The following is a 13,854-nucleotide window of genomic DNA, read 5'->3' on the forward strand; positions in this document are numbered from 1 at the left end:
ACTTCGGGAGGAAACCCACGTGGTCACAGGGAGAACGTACAAACTCCTTACAGGCATCAAACACGAGGAAATCTGCAGATGCTGGAAATCCAGAGCAACACACTCAAAATGCTGGAGGAACTCAGCAGGCCAGGCAGCATCCAGGGAGAGGGTACTGACAAAATGTTTCGGGCCAAAACCTTTCAGTAGGACTCTTTTCCTGGATGCTGCCTGGCCTGCTGAGTTTCTCCAGTGTTAGTGTGTGTTGCTCCTTACAGGCATCGGTGGAAATTGAACGCAGGTTGCTGATACTGTAAAGCATTGTGCTAACCACTACAGTACTGTGTCATTGACAGTTTGTTTGCCTTTATATTGCCTTGTCAAGATGAACGCTGGCTGACTTTAACAATGCAGACCGATAAGCTGGTCTCTTGATCTCACGATCTGCCTTGCCCGCCCTCTCTGTGTGGCTGTTAACGCTTTATTCTGCGTTCTGTTATAGTTCTACCCCGATGCACTGTGTAACATAACAGTTAGCGGAACAGCGCCAGTGACCCGGGTTCCGTAAGGAACTCGTACTTTCTCCCCGCGACCATGCGGTTTTCCTCTGGGTGCCGCAGTTTCTGCCCTCATTCCCAAGACGTACGGATTAAGGGTTAGTAGGTTGCGGGCTGCCCTCAGCACATCCTCGGACTGTGTTGGTCATCGGGGCATTTCACCGTATGTTTCGATGTGCGTGTGACGAGTAAAACTAACCTCTGATGAGTTGATGTACGAACGGTATGCAGGACGAGCTTTTCACAGTACCTGGGAACATCCGACGACAATAAACCAACTCCAGTTTTCGTCCTTTATCCAATGATTATCCTTCATCCTTCTAAACTCACGTACTCCTAATACCCCCTCACATACTCCTTTAGCTGGTACTGGTCGGAAAAGGATGCTTTGGACCTGACGTTTTGGGATGGGCCGGTGAGGAATTAGTGGTGTCATTTCCTCCCTCCTCCCAACAAGCCCCAAAGTCAAACCCACCCCTTTATAAGACCAGAAGACGTAGGTAGAATTGGGCCACTTGCCACTTGAGTCTGCTCTGCTATTTCATCATGCCTGATTTATTACCCCTCTCAACCCCATTCCCCTGCCTTCTCCCCGTAACCTTTGACACTCTGACTAATCAAGAAACTATAAAACTCGGCTTTAAATATACACAAATGACCTAGCCTCCACAGCTGTCTGTGGCAATGAATTCCACAGATTCACCACCCTCTGGCTAAATAAATTCCCTCTCATCTCTGTTCTAAAGGGATGTCCTTATATTCTGAGGCTGTGCCCTCCGGTCCTAGACTCCCCCACCATCGGAAACATTGTCTGCACATCCACACGCTCCAGATCTTTGAATATTCAACAGCTTTCATTGAGATACCCCCTCATTCTTTAACCTCCAGAGTGTACAGACCCAGGGCCTCAAGTTCTCCTCGTATGTTAACCCCGTCATTCCTGGAATCACTCTTGTGAACCTTTTCTGAACCCTCTCCAATGCAGCACACCCTTTCTGAGCTAAGGAGCCCAAAACGGCTCGCGATCCTCCAAGCGCAGTGTGACCAACACCTTGTAGAGCCTCAGCATCACATCCTTGCTTTAGTATTCTACTCCGTACGTGGGACCAAAGATGGATTCTTGGGTCCCAAGGAAACGGTCGGATTTGTCTGCAACAGCCCTGCATCTGGTCTGTTCCGTGTGCGTAGATTAAGAACGACATTGGAGCAGTGGGATTAAAGTTATTTTCTGGGTCATGTTAGTCACGGGATGCAGTGGACAAATCAGAGTGTGGGGATCGGGAACCGAGCCCGCCGAGACGAAAACACGCGGAATCGAAAGCCCGTGCAAGAAGAGAGGGGCATTTGGCACTTTGAGGCCAGTGGATTCACCGAGCATTCAACTGACCGCATGTGCATATGACCTTCTCGCAATTGATCCAATACAGTTCATTGTCCATGTCCCATTGACCTGTGTGGTGAGTAGATTGTTGGGGAGGGGGAGGCGATTTGCTGTGTTGTGCCTCCCTCTCCTCCAGGCAGAAGAATGGCCAGTGGACACAGAAGGTCATGTGGGATATGATGGAGGTGGAGAGAAGGGACTGGTTTGGTAGGGAGGGGGTAGGATCGGAATGGGCATGGAGAGGGGACGTGGTATCGGGAGGGGTGGAGCTGGAAGTGTCACACGGGAGGGGACGGGACAGACAGGAGGGGGGGAGTTAAGAGGGGGGTGATGAAACTGGGAAAGCAAAATGTTGCCTCACCTCACCTTTGACCTCTGACCCAGGGGCGGGGGCATCGGAGGCGGAGAAGAGGCTCCTCGAGCAGCTCTTCAGCAGGTACAACGCCAAGGTGCGCCCGGCGGAAACAGCAGATGAGAAGGTGACGGTGAGGGTGGGGATGACCCTCTCCCAGCTGATCAGTGTGGTGAGTGGCTGCGGCCGCAGAAACACGGGCCAAAATGATCCCTCAGATCCCAGTCAGCTTCACTCTGAAATTTACAGTGTTGGCCGGGCATCCCAGCCCGTTGTGCCTGTGCTGAACACAATGCCTACTCCTCCTGTCCGTATAGCTGATATACATCCCTCCATTCCCTGCATATCTGTGTGTCTGTCTAACGGCCTCTTAAATGCCAGTCCACTGCCCCCACTTCCAGGCCTCCACCACTCTCTGAGTCAAATAAACTCACCCTTTAAACTTTCTCCCTCTCACCTTCACTGCACGTCCTTTAATATTTCTACCCTGGGTAAAAGAATCTGCTTGTCTGGTCAATCTGTGGCTGTCATCATCTTAGGTGCCCCTTGTCCTCTTACGCCCCGAGAAAACGACCCAAGTTTGTCCAAACTCTGCCTATGGCACGTGCCCTCTAATCCGGGCAGCATCCCGATTAACCTCTCCGGCACTCTCCCTGAAGCCTCGATCTCCATCCTTTTATCGGGCAAGCGGAATTGCACACAATACCACAGCCTCATGACTTCCTGATTCTTTGCTATGGTCACACGTACCAGGACACAGTGAAAAGCACGCCTTGCTTACAGATCAGATCATGACACAGACACTTCCCGTCACACCACTGGTGCCTGGCCCAGCAGTGAATGCTGTTCATCTCTGGGGTGCTCAGGGTTTCTTCATCGTGTCAGTAGCTTCCTCTCAGTTTTCACCACTGTCAGTCACGCAAATCCCAGGTGGAGACTCAGGAATACCGTCACTCTCAGATGTAGGATTCTTCATTGCCGTGTCCATAACAATTTTGTTTGGCCAGTCTGAGTTGAACTCTTGAACCTGGAGGACTGGTGACCTCTACCCTTTGACCTGTTTGGCATGGGTAACCCTACCTAGAGCCAAAGCATAAAGCCCTGACTCCAGCCAACATGGCTCTCCTGGTCACTGAGGCCCACGAGCCTCCAAACCCAATGACAAGATTATGGTCCTCTTGGAGGATGTATGCATTAACACAACCTGAATTTCGCCCTCTTCACCGACATCCACGAAACAAGAAACCCCATAGAATGAACGATAAACATTGAAGCCCCCCTCCCTTTACACAAGCATCGACACCCCACCACTGGAGCAGCAGCAGATGCACCAAAAGGCCCACCGATCCAGATTCCGTCAAACGGCAGTTCACAAACCAGTACTTTGGTATCTCAGACAGGCTCTCTCTGTCTCTCTCTCTCCAGTGAGGGAGAGAGAGAGATCACTCCTACAACAACGAGAGCAGAGTCCAGCAACTCTCTCCCCCCCATGTTACAATTTTTCTCTGAGGGGGTGGGGAGCGAGAGAGATTATGAGTACCGGGGCCTTCCTCCGACAGCAGCCGATGATTAGCAAATGCACCACCTGCTGTCTCGATAGTCCAGTCTCACATAACACTTCACTCAGCTAAATCGACCCGGGTAGAATAAGGTCAGATAATAACAGAATACAGAATGGAGCGTAACAATTGCAGAGAAAGTGCAATGTAGGTTAACGATAACGTGCAAGATTATAATGAGGTAGCTTCCGTCGCACTGTTATCAGACTTCTGAACAGACCTCCTGGACAATACAATGGATTCTTGGTCTCTCAATCTACCTTGTTAAGATCTTCCTGCACTGCACTTTTTCATCCGCTCTTACACTTTATTATGCATTGTTATTGTTTTGCCTGGTTGGAGCATAAGATATAGGGGCAGAATCAGGCTATTTCACCCATCGAGTGCTCTGCCATTTCATCATGGCTGATCCAATTTTCCCTCTCAGTCCCAATCTCCTGTCTTCTCCCCCGTAGCCCTTCATGCCCTGACTAATCAAGAATTTATCAACCTCTGCCTTAAATATACCCAATGACACGGCCTCCACAGCCATCTGTGTCAATGAATTCCACAGATTCACCACCCTCTGGCTAGATAAATTCCTTCTCCTCTCCATCCCAAATGGATGGCCCTTTATTCTGAGGCTGTGCCATCTGGTCCTAGACTCTCTCACCAGAGGAACCATCCTCTCCGCATCCACTCTGTCGAGGTTCTACCTCAATGCCCTGTGTAATGATCTGATCTATATGATCAGGATGCAAAGCAAGCTTTGTCTTGTGACATTGAACAGGTTCCAATAACAATGCCAATTGTGAGGTCAGGCATCCACATTATTGTACAAGAAGCCCGTCCTTGAACTTGGGGGGTTCATGCTTTCAGACTTCTGCATCTCCTGCCCAGTGGGGGGTGGGGTCTTTGATGATGTTGGGCTACTTTAACTGAGAAGTGTAGACAGAGTCCATGGAGGGGGGGGGGGCTGGTTTTCGTGATGTGCTGAGCTGTGTCCACAGTTCTCTGGTTCCCCGCGGTCATGGGCAGAGTCTAGCGATGAGAGTAAGCACGCCTCCCTATCGACTTGGGTGGCCACTTTCAGGGAATTGTGGACTTGGACCCTAAGACGTCTCTGCACGTCAATGCCTTGAGGTCCAACCGTTAACTGTGTACTTTCCCCTTTCTTACTTACAGCCCGTTACACCACTGGTGCTTAGGGCAGCAATGAAGGCTCTCCATCCCTGGTAGTGTTCACAGCTTCCTTCATCAGGCCAGTAGCTTCCTCTTGGTCTCACTACGGTCAGTCATGCAAGTCCCAGGTGGAGACTCAGAAATACCGTCACACTCAGATGTAGAAGGATTCTTCATTGCTGTTTCCAGAACAGTTTTGTTTCACCACTCAGGGTTGTTGGCCCTGAGCTGAACCCCCGAAGGAGGACCAGTGAACCACTCTTAGTCTGACTTTCACCCTTTGACCAGTGTTGGCGCGTGGCCAAGTGGTTAAGGTGATCTGAAGGTCGCTAGTTCGAGCCTTGGCTGAGGCTGCGTGTGTGTCCTTGAGCAAGGCACTTAACCACACATTGCTCTGTGACGACACCGGTGTCAAACTGTATGGGTCCTAATGCTCTTCTCTTGGACAACATCGGTGGCGTAGAGAGGGTAGACTTGCAGCTTGGGCAACTGCTGGTCTTCTCTCTGTCTCTCTCTGACTCTCTCTCTCTCTCTCTCCAGCCAACATCGCTCTCTGGGGCATTGAGGCACACAAACCTCCAAACCACAACAAGGTTGTGGTTCTCTTGGAGGGAACATTCCCTTAACATCTGCACAAACCTGTGATGGATTGGGCAGTGTTCCAATTCTCTGAACGTTGCATCTGTCCAGAGCAGCTGACATCGAAGGCTGAGATGTAACATCCAGGAAGGTGCTGCACCCCTCCCCAATACTTTCTATGGAGAGTTACTTTCTGTACCTCCATAACAAAAGCTAACGACCTCTATCTCGGTTGTTCCAATTCGCCTCAGCTATCCTTTACAAATATGTTGTCCAATGATCAGAATCAGTTTCAGGTTTATTATCTCCAACTGTATGTTGTGAAATTTGTTTACTCTGCGGCAGCAGGACAACGCAATACATGATAAATAGAGAAAAATCTGTGAATTGCAGTTATATTAAAAAAATAGTTAAATTGAATAAATAATGCAAAATAAAAATTTAAGTAGTGAGATAGTGTTCATGGGTTCAATGTCCATTTAGAAATTGGATGGCAGAGGGGAAGAAGCTGTTCCTGAATCACTGAGTGTGTGCCTTCAGACTCCTGTACCTCCTTCCTGATGGTAGCAATGAGAAGAGGGCATGTCCTGGGTGATGGGGGTCAGTAACGATGGATCCTGCCTTTTTGAGGCATTGCCCTTTGAAGAGGTCCTGGATACTACAGAGGCTAGTGCCCATGATGGAGCTGACTGAGTTTACAACTCTCTGCAGCTTATTTCGATCCTGCACAGTAGACCCCCCACCCACCCCCACCACCAGACAGTGATGCAGCCAGTCAGAATGCTCTCCATGGTACATCTGTAGAAATTTCCGAATGTTTTTGGTGATGTAGCAAATCTCCTCAAACTCCCAATGAAATATAGCTGCTGTCTTTGTAGCTGCACCAATATGTTGGGCCCAGGATAGAACCTCTGAGATGTTGACACCCAGGAACTTGAAGTTCTCAAATGGTGTTGCATCTCTGCTCTTTGACCCTCCCACACCAGCACCAGAAATGGAAACAAATCTGCTGCAGTTCTTTTGGGAGGTAACAGGCAGAATGGACACATGACAGTCAGTAGATATGGTTTACATGGACTTTCAGAAGGCCTTTGGCATAGTGCCGCACATGAGGCTGCTTAACAAGTTAAGAGCCCATGGTATTACAGGAAAGATACTAGCATGGACAGAAGATTGGCTGACTGGAAGCAGGCAAAGAGTGGGAATAAAGGGGGCCTTTTCTGGTTGGCCCCCTTTAGTGGTGTTCTGCACGGGCCGGTGTTGGGTGCATTACTTTTCATGTTATATGTCAATGGTTTGGGTAACAGATCAGCAAGGATTTAACATTGAGGCTTTATAAAGCTCTGGTGAGGCCTCACTCAGAGTATTGTGAGCAGTTCTGGGCCACTTATTTAAGAAGGGATGAGTTGGCATTGGAGAGGGTTCAGAGGAGGTTCACGAGAATAATTCTGGGAATGAAAGGCTTATCATTCCTGGAATGAGGAATGATTGATATCCATGGGCCTGTACTCACTGGAATTCAGAAGAATGGGGGTGGCCTCATTGGAACCTATCGAATGTTGAAAGGCCTCGAAAGACTGGATGTGGAGAGGATGTTTCCAATGGTGGGGGAGCCAAGGACCAGAGGAGACAGCCTCATAGTAGAGGGGTGTCCATTTAGAGTGGAGATAAGGAGGAATCTCTTTAGCCCGAGGGTGGTGAATCTGTGGAATTCATTGCTACAGACATCTGTGGAGGCCAGATCATTGGGTTTATTTAAGGCGGAGGTTGATAGGTTCTTTATTAGTCGGTTATGGGGAGAAGGTAGGAGAATGTGGTTAAGAGGGAAATGGATCAGCCATGATGAAATGGCAGAGCAGACTCGATGGGCTGAATGGCCCAGTTCTGCCTCTATGTCTTATGGTCTTGTGGAATTGACTGCTTTGTAGCCAGGTATGTGCACGGTACAAAGATGAGTGGATGGGGCAGTTAGTGCTGAGGAAGCAGGGATCTACAGAAAGACTTGGACAAGTGAGGAGAATGGACAAAGAATTGGCAGATGGAATACAGTGTCTGGTCATGCACTTTGGTAGAAGCAATGAAAGTGTAGACTATTTTCTAAATAAGGAGCAAATTCAGAAATAGGTGCAAAAGGATTTGGGAGTCCTTAGTACACAGCTCTCTAAGGTTAATTTGCAGGTTGAGTCAATGGTGAGGAAGGCAAATGTAACGTTAGCATTCATTTCAAGGGGACTAGAACATAAAAAGAAGGAAGTGAGGCTGAGGCTCTATAAAGCGCTGGTGAGGTCTCATTCGGAGCATCATGAGCAGTTTTGGGCCTCTTATTTAAGAAAAGGAGGAATGTCCAGAGGCTCACAAGAATGAGCCAAGAAAATGAATCCAATTAATGTGTGAGGAGCACTTAATGGCTTTGGGCCTGTACTCTAGAGAGGGTATCACAAATAAAGCAAGGCCTAGATAGAGGGACTGTGAAGAGAATGGTTCCTCTAGTGAGAGAGTCAAGGACCAGAGGGAATAGCCTCAGAATAGAATAGACCGGAGATGAGGAGGAATTTGTCAGAGGGTGGTGAATATGTGGAATTCACTGCCTTAGACGGCTGGGGGGATGTTTACAGGAGAGGTTGATAGGTTCTTGATCGGACGTGATCTGCACTGGCTGCTGGTTTCACCAACCACCACCTGCTCCCATGGCTTCACGTGACCCTGACCAGGGTGCTAAGCGGGTGTTACACGTTGCCCAAGATGCCCTGCAGGCTAGCGGAGGGAAGGAGTGCCTCACACCTCCTTTGGCAGAGACCTATCTCCAACCCACCACCCTGATAAGGTCATGAGGGGGGTATTTACTTTTTATTTTCTTTAGGAGATCCAGAAGGAGTAGGCCCTTCGAGCCCATCAGCCCAACAACCCCTGAGAAGCAGGAAATTCACAATGACCAATTAACCTCTTCAGGACGCCTGATGTTGCAGTGCTCACCAAGCTTGGCAGTTAGCTTGCAGGTATATCATCACCAGTAAAGTGCACAGTTGATTGTGTTTCTCCCTGGGAGTACTCGCATTTATATAGGCCCCTGTTTGCTTACCTCGGCCTGATTGGCCAGTGCCCATGATGGAGCTGACTGAGTTTAACTCTCTGCTGATTATTTTGATCCTGTACAGTGGCCTATACCATATGGTGATGGAGCCGGTTAGAATGCTCTCCGTGGTACATCTGTAGAAATTTGCAAGTGTCTTTGGTGACAGACCAAATCTCCTCAAACTCCTAATGAAATATAACCACCGTTGTGCCTTCTTTATAGCTGCATCGATATGTTGGGTCCAGGTTAGATCCTCAGAGATATTGACACCCAGGAACTTGAAATTGCTCTCTCTCTCCACTTCCAATCCCTTAACGAAGACTATTCCCTTGTCTTACCCTTTCTGAAGTCCACAATCAGTTCTTTGGTCTTACTGACAGCGAGTGTGAGGTTGTTGCTGTGACACCACTCATTCTGCCACTTGAGATATTGTGTTCAGTTCTGGTCGCCTTATCGGAAAGATGTTGAGGCTCACCAGGATTAATGAGCGTGTCTTATGAGGAAAGCTAGGGCTTTTCTCTTTGGAGTGAAGGAGGATGTGAGGGGAATTGATGTACAAGATGAAGAGAGGCATAGAGGGGCAGCTAGGTCAGAGAGAGCAAATAGGAGGGGGCATAATTTTAAGTGATTGGAGGAAAGTATAGGATGTATCAGAGAAGTTTTTTTTAATACAGAGTTGTGGGGGCATGAAATACCCTGCCAGGGCTGGTGGTAGAGGCAGATACATTAGGGATATTTAAGAAACTCTTTGATAGACTTGTGGATGATCTGAGAGGGAAGTGTTAGATTGATCCTGGAGTAAAGTAAAAGGTCAACAGGTCATCAAGTCAAAATCAAATCAAGTTTAATTGTCATTCAAACCAAACATTGATACAGTGGAACAAGCCAGCATTCCTCCGGGGCCAAGGTGCTAAAACGTACACTTGCATTCAAAATAGTGAGAAAGGGGCAAAAAAAAGGAACTTGTCAGGTAAGAAAGCACATTTTTAGTCCGAGACCCTGAGCGACAAGTCCTGAAAATTGACGGTTTCTGGCAGTCCAGCCTGTAATTCCACCAAGGCAACACTGGAGGGGGCCGAATGTGGGAGGCCACCCCCGACCAAGCCCAGGTGCCACGCTAAAACGCAAGCCTGCAGCTTGAGGCCTAGTCCTCGTCACGACCAAGGCGACACTGCTGCCTCGTCGCCTGTCTCACCACCAAACCAGGGAAGCAGGCCCGCGCCAGTCAATGTCCAACAGGGTTTTGCGATCACGTCCAAGTCAGTCACTCACGGCAGCAACTCCGGTGCCTCTGAGCAGCAGCATAGTCTGCACCCAGGTCAGCTCTTCTGAACGCAGTCCAGCTCCTCCTGCGGCCTGACAGCCCGGCCCGACGGCTTGACCTGCTCTCTTGGCCCAGTGGCCCAACTCGCCTTCCTTGGCCCAATGGCCTTGTCTGAACCCCGGCCAGCTACTCGAACGATGAGCAGCACGCTGATGTGGTAGACCTGCTGTACATGTAGTTATTGAAATGAAGAATAATCTTACTATGTATAAAAGCACATTTAACAAAGAAAAAAGCACCTGGGTTGGCCCCCAAGAGCCCGCCGCGTGTATACGTGCCGCCACCTTAACACTGAGGGCCAACAGCCCTGACTATGTTCCAGATTCCACATTGGTTTGTATTTGCTGTTAGACCGATAATAAATTCCATCGCGTTAAAGAGACCGGGGTTGAGGTTCAGTCTTGCTTCTTGCCCCTGGATTCCTCCCTCAACAGGGCCTTAAAACGGTCTGACACCAGGGGAAATCGGATGCCTGCTGTTCCGGGACTCAGGAATGTTGGCCCTCTTCAGACATCCGCTGTGAACATACCAGGGCTTCTCGCTTGGTATCTCCAGCTGCTCCTGTCAGTCTGTCACTGGTGTAGTCTGTCTGGCTCAGGAGTCTGGACATCTGTCCCATGTGTCTGCTGAAAGGAGTCTGGGAGTCTGGCCTGTGTGTTTGTTGACTGCCTGTCTGACATTAAGGTCTGGATGTCTGTCCCAGGAGTCTCTGTGCCTCTGCTGTGTCTGGGTGACTGATAATACGAATTTTGTTTTTCCCGGGTGACTGACCTTGATGTCTGGGCCTCTATCCCGGGAGTTTGGGTCTCTGTCTTGGGAGTTTTGGCATTTGTCCCGGGACTCTGGACCTCTATCCCAGATGACTGGATGTCTGTGCTGGGCATCCTGGCTGCCTCCCTGGGTAGGCCTGAGGCCTATGTCTCAGGGTTCTGGGGTTGGGAGGGGAGAAGGAGGGGATGGTGAGAGATTGGGTTGAGTATATCAGAATCCCCATCGGAAATGGCTGTTCTCTTCTCCACAGAATGAGAAAGTCGAGGAAATGACAACAAACGTCTTCATGAATATGGTAGGCCTCAACCTTCAACCTTTCAACTTTACCCCCATCCTGAACAAGGGGGAGTTTCCTGTGGGGGGGGGGGAATTATCCAGGGTGGGGTTCCTGTGGGGATGGGGACTGAATTACCCAAGGTGGGGTTCCTGTGGGGATGGGGATTGAATTACCCAGGGTGGGGTTCCTGTGGGTGGGGGGATGAATTACACAGGGTGGGTTTCCTGTCCCCATGACAGGGGATGAGTTCCCCATAGTGGGAGTTCTTGTGGGAGGGGTGACCTCTAGTGTGGGGGTCCTTATGGGAGCTATTGTTTTCCCTGTGCTTTGGAGGGAGTCTCCGAGGGGTAGTGTGGGGATCAGAGGGCAGGATATCCTGGATGGAGGAGGGAGGGGAGGGGGAGGTGGAGGGTCTTACAGGAGGTGTGTGGCAGGACCTAACTGGTCTCTCTCTCACCTGAATCCTCTCCCCTTCCCCCTTCCTTTCCCCCTCCCTCCCCTCCCCCTCCCTCTCTTCTGCTTCCTCTTCCCCCTCCCTCTGTTCCTCTTCCCCTCTCTTCCCACTTCCCCTTCCCTTCCCCCTCCCTATCCCCTCCCCTCTTCCCCTCTCCCCCACTCCACTCTCCTCCATCTTGCTATTTCTCTACCCTCTTCCCCCTCCCTCTCTCCTTCTCTTCTCTCTACCCTCCTCTCATCCCCTTCCCCTCTCTTCCCCTTCCCTCTCCCAACACTGCTCACACTTGCTCCCCCACTCCCTCTGCTGCTTCCACTTGCATTCCTCATACCCTCCTCCTCCCAACCAATTCACTCCCCTCTTTCCCCCTCTTCTATATCTGCTTTTACACACACCTGCTGTCTTCCTATTTCCCCTCCATCTCCTCCCCCTTCCAGGCTTGGACGGACTATCGGCTGAGGTGGAATCCTTCGGATTTTGACGGTATCCTGATTCTCCGCATCCCCTCCTCAAAAGTCTGGCTTCCGGACATCGTCCTCATCAACAAGTCAGTGCACGTGCCTCCGTTCTCCTGCAAACCCCCACCCCCACCCCCCCGTCTGAACCCCCCGTTTTAATCTGCAACTCCTCGCCCATGGGATCTTCTGCTCCTTGTGCTGGGACCCTCCTGTGGCAGGTCAGGCAGCCATGATCGGTACCAGTCTTAAAGGAGCCACACACCGGGAGGACTGGGCGTTTGGAGAGGGGAGAAACCGATTGTCTAGATCCGACCTGCTGCCAGAATCCCCAAACTCCACCACCCTGCGCCCTTCATCCTAATTTTCTTTTTCTTTTCCCCCTCTCCCCCTCTATACCTGTCCCCATCAATCCCCTCCTTCTCCCCCTCTCCCTCTCCCCCTCTGCTCTCTCCCCTCCCCTTTTCTCCTTCCCTCTCCCTCTCCCCCTCCCATTTTCTCCTTTCCCTCTCCCTCTCTCCCTCTCCTCTCTCCCTCCCCTCTCTCCCTCCCCTCTCTCCCTCTCCCTCTCCCCCACTGCTCTCTCCCCTCCCCTCTCTCCCTCCCCTCTCTCCCTCTCCCCCTCCCCCACCCCCTCTCTCTTACCCCCCACTCCCACCCCCTCCACTTTCTCCCCCCCTCCCTCTCTGCCACTCTCCCCTGATCCTGTTTTCCTCTCTGCAGCAACGATGGGAAGTTCAACGTGGCACTGTACGTCAACGTCCTGGTCCAGCACACGGGCACGGTCAGCTGGCTGCCCCCGGCCATCTACCGCAGCTCCTGCAGCATCAGGGTAAGGCCGGGTGACCTGAGCCCCGGTGAACCCACTCCCGGCCCGCTCGCCCCGTCACAGACACCCCCAACGACTTCTCTGTTCTCGCCCTCTATTTCATCCCACCCATTCCTCCCTCACCGCCTCTCCCACTGAAACCCTGGTTTTGACAAAGGGTCGAGTTTATTGTCCACGTGTGCAGAAGGGCAATGAAAAGCTTACCTGCAGCAGCATCGCTGGCTCAGGGCATCAGATAAACAGCATTTCAATGCTTCCACTTAGTATCAGAGACTGCAGACAGCGTACAACCTGAAATTCTTACTCTTCACAGACATCCTCAAGACAGAAGAAAACCCCAAAGAATGAATGACCACATAACAATTACAGCACGGAAACAGGCCATCTCGGCCCTTCTAGTCCATGCCGAACGCTTACTCTCACCTAGTCCCACTGACCCGCACTCAGCCCATAACCCTCCATTCCTTTCCTATCCAAATACCTATCCAATTTTACTTTAAATGACAGTACCAAACCTGCCTCTACCACTTCTACTGGAAGCACATTCCACACAGCTACCACTCTCTGAGTAAAGAAATTCCCCCTTGTGTTACCCCTAAACTCTTGCCTCTTAACTCTCAACTCATGTCCTCTTGTTTGAATCTCCCCCACTCTCAATGGAAAAAGCCTATCCACGTCAACTCTATCTATCCCCCCTCATAATTTTAAATACCTCTATCAAGTCCCCCTTCAACCTTCTATGCTCCAAAGAATAAAGACCTAACTTGTTCAGCCTTTCCCTGTAACTTAGGTGCCGAAACCCAGGTAACATTCTAGTAAATCTTCTCCGTACTCTCTCTATTTTGTTGACATCTTCCCTATAATTCGGTGGTCAGAACTGTACACAATACTCCAAATTCGGCCTCACCAATGCCTTGAACAATTTTAACATTACATCCCAACTCCTATACTCAATTCTCTGATTTATAAAGGCCAGCATACCAAAAGCTTTCTTCACCACCCTATCCACATGAGATCCCACCTTCAGGGAACTATGCACCATTATTCCTAGATCACTCTGTTCTACTGAACGACAGAAAAACGTTAGACCCCCAAAGCTCCCC

The 13,854-nt window shown here is 50.2% G+C and overlaps 1 protein-coding gene across 3 annotated transcripts in view; it reads left to right on the top strand.

The window, feature by feature from the left end:
* LOC140729258 (acetylcholine receptor subunit beta-like) overlaps nt 1–13,854 on the top strand; it is a 44,006-nt gene that overhangs the window by 13,055 nt on the left and 17,097 nt on the right. The window contains exons 2-5 of one of the 3 annotated variants that reach the window (XM_073048836.1): nt 2,302–2,441; nt 10,987–11,031; nt 11,905–12,014; nt 12,646–12,754. In XM_073048836.1, the coding sequence (XP_072904937.1) occupies nt 2,302–2,441; nt 10,987–11,031; nt 11,905–12,014; nt 12,646–12,754 (404 nt within the window). Of the gene's footprint in view, nt 1–2,301; nt 2,442–8,455; nt 8,565–10,986; nt 11,032–11,904; nt 12,015–12,645; nt 12,755–13,854 lie in introns of those variants that run through there. The other 2 variants (XM_073048837.1, XM_073048838.1) reach the window with 2 other exon arrangements.

The sequence above is a fragment of the Hemitrygon akajei genome, chromosome 6 (genome assembly GCF_048418815.1).
Source record: "Hemitrygon akajei chromosome 6, sHemAka1.3, whole genome shotgun sequence".
NCBI lineage: Eukaryota > Metazoa > Chordata > Chondrichthyes > Myliobatiformes > Dasyatidae > Hemitrygon > Hemitrygon akajei.